The sequence below is a fragment of the Marmota flaviventris genome, chromosome 6 (assembly GCF_047511675.1).
Source record: "Marmota flaviventris isolate mMarFla1 chromosome 6, mMarFla1.hap1, whole genome shotgun sequence".
In the NCBI taxonomy this organism is placed as follows: Eukaryota; Metazoa; Chordata; class Mammalia; order Rodentia; family Sciuridae; genus Marmota; species Marmota flaviventris.
Window position 1 is genome coordinate 27,559,642 of NC_092503.1, and position 19,364 is coordinate 27,579,005.

Genomic DNA, 19,364 nt, shown 5'->3' on the forward strand with positions numbered 1-19,364 from the left:
TTTTCAGTACTGGAAATCAAACCCAACGCCTGGTGTATGGTTTATTTTTGTTGTTGCTGTTGTTGTTTGGCTGGTTGGGGTTTTGTTTGTTTGTTTGTCTATTTTTTTGTTTTGTTTTGTTTTGTTTGTTTTTTAACACAAGGTCTCACTAAATTCCCCAGGCTAGCCTTGAACTTGCCATCCTCCTGCCTCAAGATTCCCCAGTTGCTGGGACTACAGGCTACAGGGGTGCAACACTGCACCCAGCTTGAAGTGATTCTCATGCTTTCATTTTATTTAAAATGTTTTGCTAATGCAATGTAACAAAAAAAATTGCTTCAAGGAAACAGCCTGAAAAAAAGGATGGTCCGCCTGCTTGTGTTAATTTCCTCTTTTGTCCTGAGTTGTCTTCTCATTGAAGGGAACATTGTTGCCAGACCAGTCGCACTTCGACCATGAGGCGAAAACATTGCTTTCTAGGTGTCCTGGTCAGTCTCCTCCTGACTGGTGGAGAAGGTAAGTGATTCATTTCTTCTTAATTGCCCAATCTCTGTCATCTGAATCTGATCAAAGGACAGTTAGAGATGACACTGATATTTTTCTGGGTTTTGTAAAGATTTTGGCTTTTTTAGTCACTAAATGGTCAGAGCAGACACGGGGTGATCTTCTATGTACAGCATGAGTAACTCTATAGGTACCTAAGGAGTGTCTATTAAAAGGAGGCACTGTTGCGGGCACAAGGAACTTCATTTGGAACAAATGTGCATGCATCTGTCTCTCTCTCTCTCTCTCTTTAAAATTTCTTTTGCCTTGAAGGGACACTGTTGCTTAGTGATGATGAGAGCAGGCCTCCTAAGCCAGAATGTCAGAGTCTGGATTTCAATTCTGCCATTTACTACCTGTGCCTCAATTTTCCCCTCAATAGAATGAGGATTGAAGGTCACTGTGAAGATCAATGAGTTAATATATGTGCCAATTTCCATACAGTAGTGCCTGGCACAGAATAGGGACCATAAGCAACTTGTGAGAATTCACTACTGATGTTAACAGAGAACCCTCCAAGAGTTATTACCACAACATGCCTCAGAGCAAGGCCATTGGAATCCCAGGTCAACACATGGTATCTCTCAGTGTAAGGGGCTTAAGAAAATTCCCATGACGGTACAGTTGTCCAGGAATGATACATAAAAGTAATTCAGAGCTCTCTCTTCCAGAAATCTATGAATTAGCATATACTATTTCTCTGGTCCTTAGTAACAAGAACTCAGTTTCCAGGAATTCCAGGGCTACCAAAATGACCCTGGTTCTACATCTTGCTGGGCTTGCTTTAGACCTCAGTTTCCCCATCTGAAAAGGTTATAATAAAAATACCTATGTCATTTGGTGGCTGTGGGAATTAAATGAGTTAACAAGTTTTGAGCACAGAGCCTGATTTTAGTTGATGGCTCATATGAATGCCAGTTCAATGTTCACTGAATGCCAGTCACAAGGAGGAGGTGGAGGGAGGAAGAAAGAGACTCCTAGCAAGGTGAACATGTGGCCTTGGTGTGGAGCATTCATCCCAGTCATTATATCCCATCTCCATCTGGAAGGAACGAAGGGCCATAATCTTTCAATGAGATTTATTTCCCTTACAGCTTGGGGAGTAGGTGGAAGAATATCTCATACATTTTGATAGTCTGGAGCACGTCATTCTGAAACCTCACATTGGGCTTGAGAGTAGAGACCTTGCCTGGTATGCAGGAGGCCCTCAGTTCTATCCCCCAGAACTGAAAATTAAAAAGAAGAAAAGAAACTATATCATGAAACAAAATCATCACATTGAAGGGTCAAAATGTTGATTTCTGGGCCACCTACACTTAGTGTGACTAGGGAACCCTGATGCAGATATTATAGTAAAAACTACTATTAATAACAATAGTGTTCAGAGTCATGTTCAGTGTTTTTCCTTCTTTTTATTAGGAATTCTGCCAGCCCGTGATTCTCTGAAGCCTCAGAAGGTACAGTTTCAGTCCCGAAATTTCCAGAACATTTTGCAATGGCAGCATGGGAAAGCACTTACTGGCAACAACAGTACCTATTTTGTGCAATACAAAATGTAAGTAAATTGAGCTTCTTCCCCTAGCAGAGAAGGCCACAGGGACAGCATGTTCTGGAATGCAGTGGGGTGTTAGGATCTAAGCTTTCATCTGAGGGGCTTCAAGGGGGTTGAAAAGAAGCAGAGGTAGGGTGACTTATCTTCCCTGAAAGCTGTCTGGGAACTTGAAATGCATGATGACATGCAGTCATTAGGGGAGATGCTACAGCCTAGCAAACAGCACCAAGACTATGACTCCACAATGGTGCTTGGTACAGGGTGAGCTCTCAATAGACATTTGTCAAAGGAATGTTGAAAGTTACTTGTTTAGCACATGGCCAGTACTCCAGGGAAATGATTGATAGTTGAAATAATCCTGTGGTAAACATTAAGATGAGTGCATGATATGTTTTAATCTAAAAATCCATTTTAAGAGTGGGTTCACTGTTTAGAAAATTCTTTTCAAACATTAATGACTCTTGTACACATGAACACATACTGGAACAAGCTGATGCATGCTCCTCTCCCTGTGATCTTTAAGGTAATCTTATAAGATCCTTGCCAACACTCAGAGATAATAAACTCCTTTCTTGGATCAAGATTTAGAAACAGACCATCTTGATTTGGAAATGGCAGGCTTTCCCACTCGTGTATTCCCTGTGGGTTTTTGAGGCTCTTCTTCCCTTGACACGGTTCGAGATGCTGGCTGAGCATGAGACAGAGGGTCATCACAATTTAGCTTTTACATTTTTTCATCAGAAATTCAGAAAATCAGATGTAGACATGAATCAAGGTAGCAATTCTTATTCCATAAATACATCTGTGTTTTCCAATATGGGATAAGTCCTAGAACAGATTTTTCCTATTAATTAATTCCAGAAAGAATATCCCCAGAATTTTCTTGTTTAATTGCTCCAGCTTTTCTCTAAGTACTTTGTATAGTAATTGTAAGATGTAAAAATCATTACAATAAAAGGTTCTCCACTACAAAAAAAAAATTACATCTGTGCACAATTGGGGATGTAATTCCAGCATATAGAAACTAGAAATTGGTACTTTTATTTATGTATTTATTTATTTTTACCATGAAGTTAATGAAGATTAAATTTCAAGTCCTCATGGAAGAATTTTTAGTCTGTGATTCTTTTTTCTTTAAGAGGGCTCCCAAGCTTATATAAATTTCAGAACTCAGAATACCTGGATCCATTCCTGACTCCATAGGAATTGTGCTATAAATAGAATTAATCTCTATTAATTAATTGTGCTATTTTCAGCAGCACAGTGCAGATTTATAATTTGGAAAACTTTCACTTTTGTTGCATCCGATTTATGTGGGTCTACTGTTAATATCTGTGTCATTTGGGATGTGGCAAAAATGAGATATTATATTAAAAAAGAGGTCTTGACACCTAACTTCAGCTACCAAACACAAGGTCTCATCAATAAACAACAATTAAAAAATATCAAATTGTGCTCCATATGTTGGTTCTGTTTTAATCCTACTGTAATGAGACTGCTGTTATTGTATAGATTAGGAAGAGAAAGAACAGCAATATTCCTCATTATATAGCTAGAAAGTTAAGATTCCAAGTCCTTCAACAAATATTTTGGGGAGGCTTCTCTCTGGCCTCCACTTCCTGCTCTGTTCCCCCACCATCACCCCTGGCTGAGATTTGTGACTAGTAAGGATGTAAAGCCTACCCATCCCCTGGCCTCAGGCTGAGCCAACCTGTTTGCTTCTTGGCCTTACCACCCTTTTGTACAGGAGCCTCTGTCTCTCTCTTTCTAACCGCTGCTCACAGGGCTAACCATGGAGCACTCACTACTGTTTCCATTCTATTGTCAATAAAGATATAAGCTATGTGCATTCAGTAAGCATCATCTAAGTGGCAGCAACTTCTCAGGCTCAGCTGTGTTACTCACTAGCAAGCTGATGAGAAGAGGAAGAAAAGCCACATACTTAAAACCTCAGAAGCATTACAGATGTGGAGGATGACTACTTAAAAATGGAAGTTTATCCATACATCAGAATACTGCTCAGTATTTATACACACACACTTATCTTAGTGATACAGAAGTTGTCAAGGTTGAATTCATCTTTCACCAAGCTAGCATTTAACAAGAATTTTAAAAACATTTTTTGTGGCTGGGGATGTGGCTCAGTGGTGGAGGGCTTGCCTAACATGTGTGGGGCACTGGGTTTGATCCTCAGCACCATATAAAAACCTTTATTTATTTATTTATTTTGATGTCCACCTACAACTAACAAATATTTTTTAAAAATTCTTAAAGATAGCTGTAAGTGTTCACAATGGTAATAATGTTAGAGGGCAGGTTTCAAGCTTTCTAAAAAATTAATACACTGGAAAAAAAAAAAAAAACCCTGAAGATTCCTTTAATGAAGAAAAGAAATGCAGATCTTGCTCTTTTCCTCTCTCCAGGTATGGCCAGAGACAATGGCAAAATAAAGAGGACTGCTGGGGGACTCCAGAACTCTTTTGTGACCTTACCAATGAAACCTCGAATCTGCAGGAACCTTACTACGCAAGGGTGAGGATGGCCTCTGCTGGGCACTACTCCGACTGGAGCTTGTCACCGCGCTTCTTTCCTTGGTGGGAAAGTGAGTTCTTCCCATGCACTTTTTTTGCCTTTGCTCTTTCTGCCTTTGAACAGCCTCCAGGGCTTGGCCAGGTACTGCTAGGTGGAGGTCTACCCTGGTCTTATTTAATCGTGTTCTCTGAACAATCTAGGGATATCTTCTATTACTCTGATCCAACAGACCAGGAAACCAGGCTCAGTCCTTGCTCAAGTTTCCCAGTGTGGGTTACCAGAATCAGGATTCAAACCCTGTTGCCTCTGACTACAGAGCCTTCCCTCTCACACGTTGCCAGATTGATGCTTCTATTGAAAAAGTATTTTTAGAGAACAGAGAAGAAGCCATATTGTCCAACACTTCCCCAAATAAGAGAGTTAAGTTCCTGAAAATGCCTACAGGAGAAGAATTTTATTTTGAGGAAACAAAGATTTTTTAGACACCTCCCCAAAAGGAGAGACAAAAACGCTCTCTAGGAATACATTTCTGGGTGATTTTATTTCTCTTTTAGCTTAATCATAATCACAGAATAATATAGTATAGTCTAAGATGTAAAATATAAAATAAGCCATTACCAACAGACCTTGTATAAAATATTAGTGGAGAGGGAGGGAGAAAAACTAAAACTCTTAATGTACAGGTATTGTCTATGTAACAAACCAGGAAAGAAAATGCAGGCATTTAGCACAATTCTCACAGTTGCAAAGAGTCATGAAGCTGTAGTTAATATTTTCTTTTCACATTATTAACTCAATGTGCACTTTCTTTTTCACAATAAGGAGTTCTTTCAGTCTTTCTGGTGTTAGTTAACTGACATAATCTTACATTAGTTTTATCACCAAATATTAAAGCCCTGAGAGGCCCTCCAGAGGATGCCAGGCATGACCTGACCCCATTGTGCTCAGAACAACTCTGTTTCCCTTGATCATCAGAATCAATCACTGTAGACAATGCAAGAACCTTATTTTCCTTATTATGGTCAAGAGGCAGCCTCTGCTTCCAGGTCTTGAAATTATTCTTGTTATAAACCACAAGAATTAAAGGTCAAGCCTACAGGAAACAAAAAGTTTATGGTTTGTTCACTATATGCCCCTCTCACTTCCACTTTTGTATCCTAGATCAGAAAGACATAGCACCTTATTTTGGTCACAGGCTTAGAGCTTATTTATATCAATTCAAATATCACCTTACAAGGTGTCTTTCAAACTGAGTTTTCAGGTGTCCATTTCAGCTTCCTGTAAAGTCAGGAATTTCTGAGTGGTGGAATATATGGTAAGGCCAAACATTACTGTGGGTATGAGACTTTGTTTCACTTCTTCCATATTAACGATTTCTTTGTCTTAAGCAATGTATCGTGGAGGAATCTGGTCATGAATAAGGTGTTCACTACGTCCATGGGCATGCTGTGGTAGAGAGGAATCTGCTGATAAAAAGCATTAAAGAAGTAAAGAAAAACTGAAATAAAGACCATTAAACTAGAAGTGTCTATTCCAATGCCTCTTATCCCCTTCCAGTGGGAAGAGACCAAAATAAACAAGTAAATAAAAGTCTGCCTGCAACCAGGTGGCAGATAACAGCCACCAGAGTGTGTCTCCGTTCAGCACTGGTCTTTACTAGGAAGCTGTATACTCAGCAGGGTCAGCACAACCTTTTTGAGAAGTTCATATTGTTGAGTTTATATACAGATGCTCTTCAACGGGTGGTAGAGCTACGTCCTGATAAACCCTCTGTACATTGAAAATATCATAAAACTGCATTTATTGCCCCTAACCTAACAATGGCCTATCAGTACAGCCCACCATGGAGTGCTAGTTTGTTTCCCCTCATGGTCACAGGGCTGAATGGAAAGCACAGCTCCTGGGCTGCATGGCATTTCACTAGCATGGAAAAGGAGAAAAATTCAACATTTGGAGAATAGGTTCTGATGAATTTGTATCACTTTCACCCCACTGGAAAGTAAAAAAAAAAAATATGAGTCAAACCACTATAAACCAAGGACTGTACGGGCTCCACCCACTTCACACACCATCTTGTTCTTGAATCCGCAGAGTAGTAATGATGGCACTTGGGGGAAATAGGCTGTCACTATGCCTTCCTAGGTATTTTAAAAAGTTTTATTGAGATTAAAATTCACATACCTTATAATTTACCCATATAATATATAAAATTCATTAGTTTTAATGTATTCACATATATGTATAATCATCAACCTATAGTGGATTTTAGGACACTTGTATCACCACCTCAAAAAAAAAAAAACCATGGTCTCTAGCTATCACCTCTCTATCATCTCCCCAACACCCCAGCTCTAAGCTATAACTGATCTACATGCCAGCACTTTACAGCTTCCTGTTCTATGTGGAATCCTATGTAGTCTTTTGTGACTGACTTCTTTCAGTGAGCATCCAGTTTTCAAGGTTTATTTGTGATGTAGCATGCATCGATGCTTCATTCCCTGTAGGCCAAATGATACTACATCATGTGGATGTCCCACTATTTATGCACCCGCTCCTCAGTTGATGGACATTTGGTTTGTTTCTGCCTTTTGGCTGTTATGAATTATATGCTATAAACATTAATGAATGCAAGTTTTCATGTGGGAATATATTTTTGTTTCTTTTGGTTATATATGTAAGAGTGGAATTGCTGGGTCTCGTGATAACACTATATTTAACCATTTGAGGATCTGGCAGACTGTACCAGTTCTCATCCCATCAACAGTGTATTAAGTTTCCAATTCCTTCATGTCCTTAGCAATACTTACTATATGTCATTTTGATTATAGCCATCCTAGTGGGTATGAAAAAGTATCTCCTGTGATTTTAACCTGGTGATTTAGAATGTTGAGTAACTTTTCTTATACTTATTAGCCATTTACATATCTCCCTTGGAGAACCATGCATTCAGATCCTTCACCCAATTTTAATTTGATTATTTATCTTTTTATTTTTGTGTTATAAGAGCTCATTTTATATTCTGGATACCAGTCCTTGATTGGATATATGATTTTCAAATATTTTCTTTCATTCTGTAGGTTCTTTTCACTTTCCTGATGCTGTCATTTAAAATATAAAAGTTTTACTTTGATGAAATACAATTTAGCTTTTTTTTTTCTTGATCACTATGCTTTTGGTGTCATACTTGAGAATACTTTGCCAAATCCAAGATCATTATGGTTTATCCTATATTTCCTTCTAAGCATTTTATAGTTTCACCTCTTACATCTAAGTCTTTGATTCATTTTGAGTTAGTTTTTTTAAAAAAAAAATATGATGTGAGGTAAGGATTCAATGTCATTTTTTAATATGGCTATTCTGTTGTCCCAGCCTCATTTATTGAAAAGACTAGCATACCCCCTTGAATGATGCCAGCAACCTTGTTGAAAATAAGTTGAAAAATGTTTATTTCCAGACTCAATTCCATTCCATTGATTTATAAATGTATCATTTTGCCAGAACCATGCTGTCCTGATTACTGTTGCTTTGTATTATGTTTTGAAATTGAAATGGTGAGCCCTCCTACCTTGTTCCCCCACCCTCAAGATTATTTTGGCTATAATGAGACCCTTGCAATTCCATAGTCATGTAGACCTTTTATTTAAATACTTCCTGTCAGTAGGTGCTTATTGTTTTTCTTTCATATGGACACCAAAATATTAACATTCTAGATCTTAATACTGATAAAAGAAAATTACTGAGATGTCCTAAATTTAATTATAAAGGTCCAGAGAATGGAAGGAAGGAGAAAAGAGGAAAAGTTAATCAATATCATATACTGAAAAGAACAACATTACATTCTTCAATGTATGTTAGAACCAATTCCCATCAAGACCAACCAGTCTCTTGGGCCACAGTGTCCTGTTACCTGTAGTCTTTCTGGACTATTCACACCAATAAATCTAGAAGCAACAATTACTTTTTCTTGTGGATTGCCCTCCCATCCCAAAGCTATCACCACTTCAAATAGTCCCACCCCTTTACCTATAACCAATGTAGGCTCAACTTAAACAGTACTTTCCTTTCCCCTAAGTTTACAAAAATACCCATAGTTTTAGATCTAGCAGATATTTTCTACCTGCTACCTAAGCTTGCTACTAATAGTTGTAGGATTGACCCAGATCTTTTTTTCATTATGGTTTACCCTGTATTTTACTCTGCATCTATAATGACTCAGCAAATGCTTTTACTTCAGAGATCCCTTGGTGACATAGAGTTTTGGTTTAATAGCACTGAGGGGTCCATCCATATGCCTCTTCTAACCTGTGTGATGTCCAGTTAAATCCAAATTAATTGGGTCATGTCAAAAATGCTGAATGCAATAGAATTCAGAAAACATCTCTTTCTTTTGCTGTGTTGTTTGTTTTATTGTTTTGTGTATTTTGTTTTCCAACTCTCTAATTAGCAGGCAGGAGAAACAGGAATTGAGCAAACCAATATGTGGTCTCTGGTACATGCTTTCTTAGGAGAACTTGAAATTCAAGCTCAAGGTACTCAACCAACAATTCTCTGGTTGAGGAAAAGGTGGTTGCATGAGGAAGCTGGTTTACACTAGCTGAGGGGAATTTCAGAGTGGTTGGATGACTAGGTGCAAGTCTAGAAATAGGTTCCAGTCAAATTACTCATCAAACAAAGCTTTCTCCAGTCTAATCAATTAGGCTACTCAGGTAGGAATAACAAAATACATTGGTTGAGATGAGGGGAGATTTTGGCACAATTTTGTTTAAATTTGAATAGTGTTAAGAAAGGTTTAGTTTCTTTCTGTGTGACTACCCTCTAAAAAAAAAAAAAAAAGAAAAGAAAAGAAAAAAGTTTTGGACATGGTTTTAAAAGTCTTTTTATGCCAGGGCCTAATAGGTAAAAGAATAAGAAATTCAGTCAGTTAAAACAGTTAAAATTGCAGCTTCTCTCAGGAAGCAATCTTGAGGAGCCCTGCCCACTTGGCTCTCCTCATCCTCCAACTTGGCCCTCTCCTCCCACAGCTCCTGAGTCTTTCTGAAAAACCTCTTTTAAGAAACATGCTTTTCAGATCGTAGGGCAACATGTTTGCAGAGCCTGTGATACAAGATCATGAGTCACCTGTATGCATTGGCTCACTGGAGACCTGTTTTTGACCTGCAGAATATTATCTGAAGTTTTGATTCCTGGTGTCTATCTGGAGACAAAACAAGATTTTTAAAAACCTTAAGTTAAAAATAGAATTTGATGCTCAGTATAATTTCAATATTATCTGAACCCAGAATTTATTGGATTAAAAATGCATATGGCTGGGGCTGGGATGGTGGCTCAGTGGTAGAGCGCTTGCCTAGCATGTGTGAGGCACTGGGTTTGAGTCTCAGCACCACATATAAACAAATAAATAAATAAAGATAAAAAAATGCATTTGGACTTTTGGACTAGGTCTGATATGGTAATGAGGTAAACTACTGTCAGATTTGCGCCTTTGTTCATTCTGAAATTACTCCAGGCATTCTACTAAGGCATTTTACTAAGTTCCAGAGGAAATATGGCAAGCACAGCAGAACAGAGAAGTTCCTTTCTTTCTAGAGCTTTCTGTTTAATAGGAATGACAAATATTAATAAACTAATCGTGCATCCATAAAACAATACTGTGGCAGATGGTACAAGGGAATGATGTACAGTGTCATGAAACTCCCTAGACAAGGAGGGACTTGGTCAGGGATATCAGGAAAAGCATCTCTGAGAAGTGACACTTGAGCTGATATCTAAAGAGAAATACGGTTAATCAGACAAATGGTTGAGTAGAGCATTCCAGACAAATGGAGCAGTATTTATAAAGACCCTTTGGCAGGAGGAAGCAAAGCAAATATATATATATATATATATATATATATATATATATATACATACATACATACATACATACACATATATATATATACATATATATATTTATAGCAAGTGTATATATGTATATAACAAAATATTTCATACTTATATGAATATATATTCATATAAATTTATATTTATATATAATATATTTACATGTCTTACATAAAATGTTTATTTTTTAAATTCTTTTTTAAAATTTTTTTTATTCTAATTTGTTATGTATGACAACAGAATGCATTACAATTCATATTACACATATAGAGCACAATTTTTCATATCTCTGGTTGTACACAAAGTAGAGTCACACCATTTATGTCTTCATACATGTACTTAGGGTAATAATGTCCATCTCATTCCACCATCTTTCCTACTCCCATATCCCGTCCCTTCCCCTTCCTCCCCTTTTTTGTCTAATCTACCCGTGCTCCCTGCCCAAACCCCATTATGAATCAGCATCCTTATATCAGAGGAAACATTTGGCATTTGGTTTTTTGGGATTGGCTAACTTCTCTTAGCATTACATTCTCCAACTCTATCCATTTACCTGAAAATGCCATGATTTTATTCTCTTTTAATGCTGAGTAATATTCCATTGTGAGATATACCACAGTTTCTTTATCCATTCATCTATTGAAGGGCATCTATTTTGCTTCCACGGTTCAGCTGTTTTGAATTGAGCTGCTGTAAACCTTGACATGGCCACATGACTATAGTATGCTGATTTAATTCCTTTGGGTATAAAACTAGGAGTGGGATACCTGGGTCAAATGGTGGTTCCATTCCCAGTTTCCAAAGGAATCTCCATACTGCTTTCCAGATTGGTTGCACCAGTTTGCAGTCCCACCATCAGTATATGAGTGTACCTTTTCCCCTACATCCTTGTCAACATTTATTGTTGTATGTATTCTTGATAGCTGTCATTCTGACTGGCATGAGACGAAATCTTAGAATAGTTTTGCATTTCCCTGATTGCTAGAGATGTTCAACATTTTTTTCATATATTTGTTGACTGATTGCATATCATCTTCTGAAAAGTGTCTGTTCTGTTCCTTGGCCCATTTATTGATTGGGTTATTTGTTTTTTTTTGAGGTAAGATTTTTAAGTTCTTTATATACCCTAGAAATAGTGCTCTATCTGATGTGCGTGTGGTAAAATTGCCCCCCAAATGTTGGCTCTCTATTCACCTCACAGGTTATTTCTTTTGCTGAAAAGAAGCTTTTTAGTTTGAATCTATCCCATTTATTGATTTTTAATTTTAATTCTTGCGCTAAAGGAGTCTTATTAAGGAAGTTGGGGCTAATCTCACATGATGGAGATTAGGGCCACTTTTTCTTCTATTAGGCACAGAGTCTCTGGTTTAATTCCTAGGTCCTTGATCTATTTTGAGTTGAGTTTTGTGCTTGGTGAGAGATAGGGATTTAATTTCATTTTGTTGCAATGTGGATCTCCAGTTTTCCCAGCACCATTTGTTGAAGAGGCTATCTTTTCTCCAATGTATGTTTTTTGGCACCTTTGTCTAGTATAAGATAACTATAGTTATGTGGGTTTATGTCTCTGTGTCCTCTATTCTGTACCATTGGTTACAAGTCTATTTAATGCCAATACCATATTGTTTTTGTTACTATTGCTCTGTAGTATAGTTTGAGGCGTGGTATAGTGATGCCGCCTACTTTACTCTTCTTGCTAAGGATTGCTTTAACTATTCTGGGTCTCTTATTTGTCCAGATGAATTTCATGACTTCTTTTTCTATTTCTATGAGGAATGTCATTGGTAATTTGATTGGAATTGCATTAAATCTGTATAGTGCTTTTGGTAGCATGGTCATTTTGAAAATATGTTTATGTTTGAATTTTTTTCATCACTTTAACAGTATATTTTGATAAATTATGATTTTTTTCATCATTTTAACAGTATATTTTAATAAACAGAAGTTCTTAGTGTAATCCAATTTATCATTAATTTCCTTTGTCATTAGTACTTTAGGGGCCTACCTCCCCCCAAAGAATAAAAATATTCTCCTATGTTAGCAAATATCACCATTTTCTATAAAAGATCCAATAGGAAATACCTTAGGTTCTGTGGGCCACGTGTGTCTGTATTGCAACTACTCAGCTTTTCATTGTGGTGCAAAAGCAACCATAGACAGTTTGAGAATGAAAAGGTTTGGCTATGGTCCAATGAAACTTTATTTACCAAAACAAACAGGCCAAATTTGGCTTATAGGCTGTAGTTGCTGAGAATTATTGCTTTTATCCAACCAGACTTGATTTTGCAAATGAGTAGTTTAGAGAAACAAGATTTTCCCTCCAAATTGATCCAATCTCACTTATTAAAAAGACCAGTTACTCCATGGAACTGTACTATGGACATAAATCAAATCATATCCAGGTTGTGTTGTGTTGCCTTCACCAGGTTTCTGAATGCAATAGTGATCTGTCAGGATGCATAATGTGTTCACATGGAAAATTTCATTTTCTAAGTGGTTTGTCAAAATTTCTATTCTTTTTCCAGTGAAAATAGATCCTCCAGTTGTAAACATAACCCAAATAAATGGGTCTTCATGGGTGGTACTCCATGCTCCACATTTGCCATATAAAGAACAAAAAGGAAAAAATATATCAATAGAAAATTACTACAACCTACTATACAGAGTTTTTATAATTAAAAATTCACTGAAAAAGGTAAGATTGGATGAACAGATAAGTTTAATACTTTTTAATTTGTTCACATAACTAACACATTGACCATATTATTTTCCTGTCTTTTGCTACTCATTCCTCTATTTTTTCTTTTATTTTCTTGTTCTTTCTCACTTTAACCTTCGTTGAGAAGGAATCAGTGCTAGGATTACCATTTGAATTTCTGTGTGTGCATGTGTGTACAAGTATGTTGTGTGTGTGTGTGTGTGTGTGTGTGTAAGTGCATGCTTATGTGCCCTTTCACTCAGCTTGTCTCCACTTGGTCTTCCTTGCACATCTAGAAACTAGTATTGACAATATTTCATTCCACTTGACCGCCACAGATGTTCTTTTTGTGGGTTTTATATGCTTTATTTACTTGAGTAGCTTTTTTATCACAGCACAATATATTTGTACCAATTTTGCTATTAGAAAATCCATCATTTGGTGCCTTTATTTGGATGTAGTGATGAACTGAATGTTTCTTTTGGTGGTGGGGGTGTCCATCTAAGACAGGATTACTTTGATTGTAAGGAAGAAAAATCCTGTTCAAATTCACTGAAATGCAAAAGCAGAGGAGTTTTACTAGGAGATAACAAGCAATCTCATGGACAGCCAGAAACAGGAAACCATTCTTCTCACTTCACAGTTTAAATTCTTGAAAAAGAGACTCTGATATTCGAGCTAATCCATCAACAGTCCTCAGGGAAGTCTCGGGTAGAAAGAAGCTACTTGGCCACTGGACCAGTCCCTTTACCAAGTTGCAGCCCAGGACTCTGGGGAAAGAGGATGTGTCTAAGAAGGAACCCTACAACCCATCAACTAGGGTACCATGACAGCTAACTGAATTTAACACAGGTAGAGCTTATCATGACTCACTGGAAATCATTTATCTTATGATTTTTTTTTCTTCCCCTTGTATATAGGAGCAACAAGTATATGAAGGGGCTAATGGTGTTGCTGAAATTGAAGCTCTCACGCCTCACTCTGGCTACTGTGTAGTGGCTGAAATATATCTGCCCATGTTAGACAGAAGAAGTCAAAGAAGTAAAGAGAGGTGTGTGGGAACCCCATGACTTATTATGGAGTGCTCCGCAGTATGGAAATCAAAAGCTTTCTGAGGATGGGAAGGATCATGTTTAAGAATTTTTTGAAAGTCTTTTCCATGTTTTCTTTAAGCAATGTTCACTGTTACATTTCAGGCACTTATTTTATTTTTCCATTGTTTCTTTCTTAATATTTCACTTGTGAACAAAATTTGACTGACACCCTTCAAAAATTAGAATTTAAAGAAGGTAAAGAATAAAGGGCTCTGTGAAATACAGAAACTTATTTCTGATTGTAACATCCTGAACAATGATCTTCATTCTCCTAAAACAGCAAAACAAAATCTAAGAACCAAAGAATAGTAGGCATTCAATAAAAGTATTGAATGAATTTTTTCAAAATAGAATTACAGGCTGAGAGACAAACCTTAAGAATCATTTTTCACTCTGTTGAGTCAGTTAATTTGACATAGATATTCCAATTTAACATTTTTATACAAATGTTTATCTATGCATTTCTATTTGATATAATCATACTTTTCCTATATTTATTTTTTATTATGAAATATTTCTATTTAATGACCAAAATTTTGTTTTAAGTCCTATTCTGTATATATAAGAACAGTTTTTTGAAAAAAAATGCTCATGATCTCTGGATTAATATCTAGATTATTAACAATAACATCTAAACATCAAGAGAGGCCCACTCAATGTAATTTCCCCCAATTAACATGTAATTACATTAAGATTTTCTTTTTTGTTTTGGTTTGGTTTTAATATTGTCTTCAAAGAATATATCTTTATTCCAAAAATTAAGTGTAATATTTCTCAAAAAGAAAAAGAAAATTTACCTCCCCATTTGGACCACAATAACAGCTCAACCCTCCTGGCAAAGGGTGTCTTGCTGAAAACCCCTTCATCCTTGCTGGTGGAGGATCTTATGAATAAAGGTGTAATTGGGACTCACTGGAGTCCCTGGAGAGAACTTGGCTTGAATCTAAGGCACACAGATGGTGGTCATTTTGTTTGGGATACTTTTGGAGATTATAGGGATAATCAGAGTCCTCCAACCACACACACCTCTAAAGACCAGTGGCCTAAAGCTCAATAAAGTCATCTTCACTCGGGGCTAAGTTCTTATATATGTTTAAGGTTGTCTACCTTGTGAGGTGTGGATCAGAGAACACTTGAATAATTTCTCATAAAAAATTGTGCCAAATGTGATTGTAAAACAATATAACTAGTACTTCTGATTGTATAAAATTAGTCACAATAATAAATGGATTTTCAATTATTCAGAAATGTATGGGGTGGGATAGAAGAAAAAGAGTTAGAGAATTGATTTCATTGCTTTTCCATATGCCCAGGAGCATAGACTTAGAGACTGAAAAAAAGAATTTTATGTTTTTGAATTGTGGATTTTATTTTTTTTATATTTAGCTTATTATTTGGCTATTATTTTTGCCTTTTATCTTTCTTAGGGAGGGGAAAAATAGGAGCAATGGGGTGGGTGTGGAGTAGGGATCATTTGTGGCCAACAGCATTTAAGAAGGCTGACTTTTGGGAAAAAAAAATTATGGTTGCTTTGTGAAAGTTATCAAGTAGCATCAAATTTTATCTTAATTTTAATTGCTTTGCTTTTTTTTTTCATACCTAAGCAGTTAAGCATAGTTAGGCAATTACAAAATACTCTGAAAAATAACAATTGTCTTCATCATGTTAGTAATGTATTGTGCTATTATTTCAATAAATCTTTTAAAAAAATTTGCTTGCATTTTTTCTATTTTTTAAATTTTATTTGTTTTAATTAGTTATACATGACAGTAGAATGCATCTATTCACTTTGATATATCAAACATAAATGGGGTATAATTTCTCATTTTTCTGATTGTACATGTTGTAGAATCACATCAGTCATACAGTCATATATGTACATAATGTAATAATGTCTGTTTCATTCTACCATCCTTCCTATTCCTGTATCTCCTCCCTTCCCTTCACTCTCCTCTGCCTAATAAAAAGTAACTCTATTCTTCCCCAATGCCCCCACCCCCTTATTGTGAATTAGCATCCACATATCAGAGAAAACATTTGTCCTTTGGTTTTGGCTTATTGGCTTATTTTGCTTAGCATGATATTCTCCAACTCCATCCATTTACTTGCAAATGCCATAATTTCATTCTTCTTCAAAGCTGAGTGATATTCCACTGTGCATTTGTACCACTTTTGGGGATTTTTTTTGTGTTTTTTTTTAAATTCATTCATCTATTGAAGGGCACCTAGGTTGGTTCCATATTAATTGAGCTGATATAAACATTGACATGGCCATATGACTGTAGTATGCTGATTTAAACCTTTGGGTCTAAAACTAGGTGTGGAATAGCTGGGTCAAATGGTGGTTCCATTCCGAGTTTTCTGAGAAATCCCCATACTGCTTTCCACAGTGGTTGAACCAATTTGCGTTTCCACCAGTAATGTATGAGTGTGCCTTTTCCCCCACATCCTCACCAACATTTATTCTTGTCTGTGTTCTTGATAATTGCCATTCTTACTGGAGTGCAATGAAATCTTAGTAGTTTTGATTTGCATTTCTCTCATTGCTAGAGATGTTGAACATTTTCTCATATATTTGTTGATCAATTGTATTTCTTCTTCTGTGAAGTGTCTGTTCAGTTTCTTAGCCAATTATTGATTGGGTTATTTGTTTGCTTTGTTTTGGTTTTGTTTGTTTGTTTGTTTGTTTGTTTTGGTGTTAAATTTTCTGAGTTTTTTATATATCCTAGAGATTAATGCTTTATCTAAGGTGCATGTGGTAAAGATTTTCTCCCAATCTGTAGACTCTCTCTTCACTTTATTGATTGTTTCTTTTGATGATAAGAAGTTTTTTAGTTTGTGCATTTGGTAATATTTTCTCCAAATCTGTAGGCTCTCTCTTCACATTATTGATTGTTTCTTTTGATAAGAAGAAGTTTTTTAGTTTGAATCCATCCAATTAATTGATTCTTGGTTTTATTCTTGCCCTTCAGGGTCATGTTAAGGAAGTCAGAAGCTAGCCAACATGGGGAAGATTTGGGCATAATTTTTCTTCTAGAATGGACAGGATCTCTGTTCTAGTGCCTAAGTCTTTGATTCACTTTGTGTTTGATTCACTTTGAGTTTCATACAGGGTGAGAGATAGAGGTTTAATTTCATTTTGTTACATGTGGCTTTCCATTTTCCCCAGCACCGTTTGTTGAATAGGCTATCTTTTCTCTAGCGAATATTTTTGGCACCTTTGACTAGTATGAGATAACTGTGTTTGTGTGGGTTTGTCTCTGTGTTCTATTCCTTACCATTTGTATATGTATCTATTTTGGTGCCAATACTATGTTGTTTTTGTACTATAGCTCTGCAGTATAGTTTAAGGTCTGATATTGTGATACCTCCTGCTTCACTTTTCCTGTTAAGGATTGCTTTAGCTATTCTGGGTCCCTTATTTTTCCAAATAAATTTCATGATCACCTTTTATGTTTCTATAAAAAATGTCATTGGTATTTTAAAAGGAATTGCAGTCAATCTGTATAACAGTTTTGGTTGTATGGCCATTTTGACAATATTAATTCTGCCTATCCAGGAGCATAGGAGATCTTCCTATCTTCTAAGGTCTTTTTCAATTTCTTTCTTTAGTGTTCTATAGTTTTCATTGTAGAGGTCTTGTACCACTTCTGTTAGGTTAATTTCCAAGTTGTTTTTGGTTTTGGTTTTATTTGAGGAAATTGTGAGTGGGGTAGTTTTCCTAATTTCTTTTTCAATGGATTCATCCCTGATATATAGGAATGTGTTTGATTCATGGGTATTGATTTTATATCCTGCTACTTTGCTGAATTCATTTATTAGTTCTAGAAGTTTACTGGTGAAATTTTTTGGATCTTCTAAGTATAAAATCATGTCATCAATAAATCATGTCATCAAATAGTTTGAGTTCTTCTTTACCTATTTCTACCATGTGGCCTGCGCAATGGTTTCATTAATGAGGTTCTAGGCATAAAGTTAGTTAGAAGAGATCGAAATAAAACACACAGACTCAGTTACCTTATTTCTATTGCCAGGTCCGAGACGGCTCCCCTCTCTGGCTCCGACCTCTAACCGCCCAGCAGGGCAGCAAGGATTACTCAGGGCTAGCAGGAGAGAGAGAGAGTGAACACGCCAGGGAGTAGCCTTTTATTGGGGAACAAGAAATTCAGGGGATAATTCCATCCAATGAAGGTTGAGGGGGGACAGCACTCCAAGGTCAGGGTCAGTGATTGGGCCCCCGGGGTCAGTGGTCAGTCACACCCCCACACGGACGGGTTCTCTCATCAGGAAAGGGCCGGGAAAATTCCGACACAGCCAGAAGCCTCAGACCCTTAACGGGAGTCGCCCAGTCACGTGTCAGGATGGCTTCCCACACCTATTTGTATACCTTTAATTTATTTCTTCTAACTGCTCTGAATAGAGTTTCAAGGACAATGTTAAATAAAAGTGGTGAAAGAGAGCACCATTGTCTTTTTCCAATTTTTAGAGGGAATGCTTTCAATTTTTCTCCATTTATAATTATGCTGGCCTTCAGTTTAGCATATATAGCTTTTATGATGTTGAAGTATGTTCCTACTATCCCTAGTTTTTCTAGTGTTTTGAACATGAAATGGTGCTGTATTTTGTCAAATGCTTTTTCTGAATCTATTAAGATGATCATATAATACTTGTTTTTAAGTCTATCAATATGATGAATTATGCTTTTTGATTTCTGTATGTTTAACCAACCTTGCATCCCTGGGATGAACTCCACTTGATCATGGTGCATCATCTTTTTAATATATTTTTGTATGCAATTTTCCAGAATATTGTTGAGAATTTTTGCATCTATGTTCATCAGGAATATTGGTCTGAAGTTTTCTTTCCTTGATGTTTTTGTCTGGTTTTGGTATCAGGATGATTTTAGCCTCATAGGATGAGTTTGGAAGGGTTCCCTCCTTTTCTATTTCATGGAATACTTTGAGGAGTATTGATGTTAATTGTTCTTTAAATACCTTGTAGAACTTGGCTGAGATTCTGTCTGGTCTTGTGCTTTTCTTGAATGGTAAGCTTTTGATAGCATTTTCTATTTTTTTACTTGAAATTG

At 36.5% G+C, this 19,364-nt stretch overlaps 1 protein-coding gene across 1 annotated transcript; it reads left to right on the forward strand.

The window, feature by feature from the left end:
- The first annotated feature begins 434 nt into the window (after positions 1-434).
- Il22ra2 (interleukin 22 receptor subunit alpha 2) lies at positions 435-14,254 on the forward strand. Its single transcript, XM_027938415.2, has 5 exons — positions 435-495; positions 1,942-2,077; positions 4,498-4,676; positions 13,012-13,181; positions 14,105-14,254. The coding sequence occupies exons 1-5, from the start codon at positions 435-437 to the stop codon at positions 14,252-14,254; spliced, it is 696 nt and encodes a 231-aa protein (XP_027794216.2).
- Positions 14,255-19,364: the final 5,110 nt, after the last annotated feature.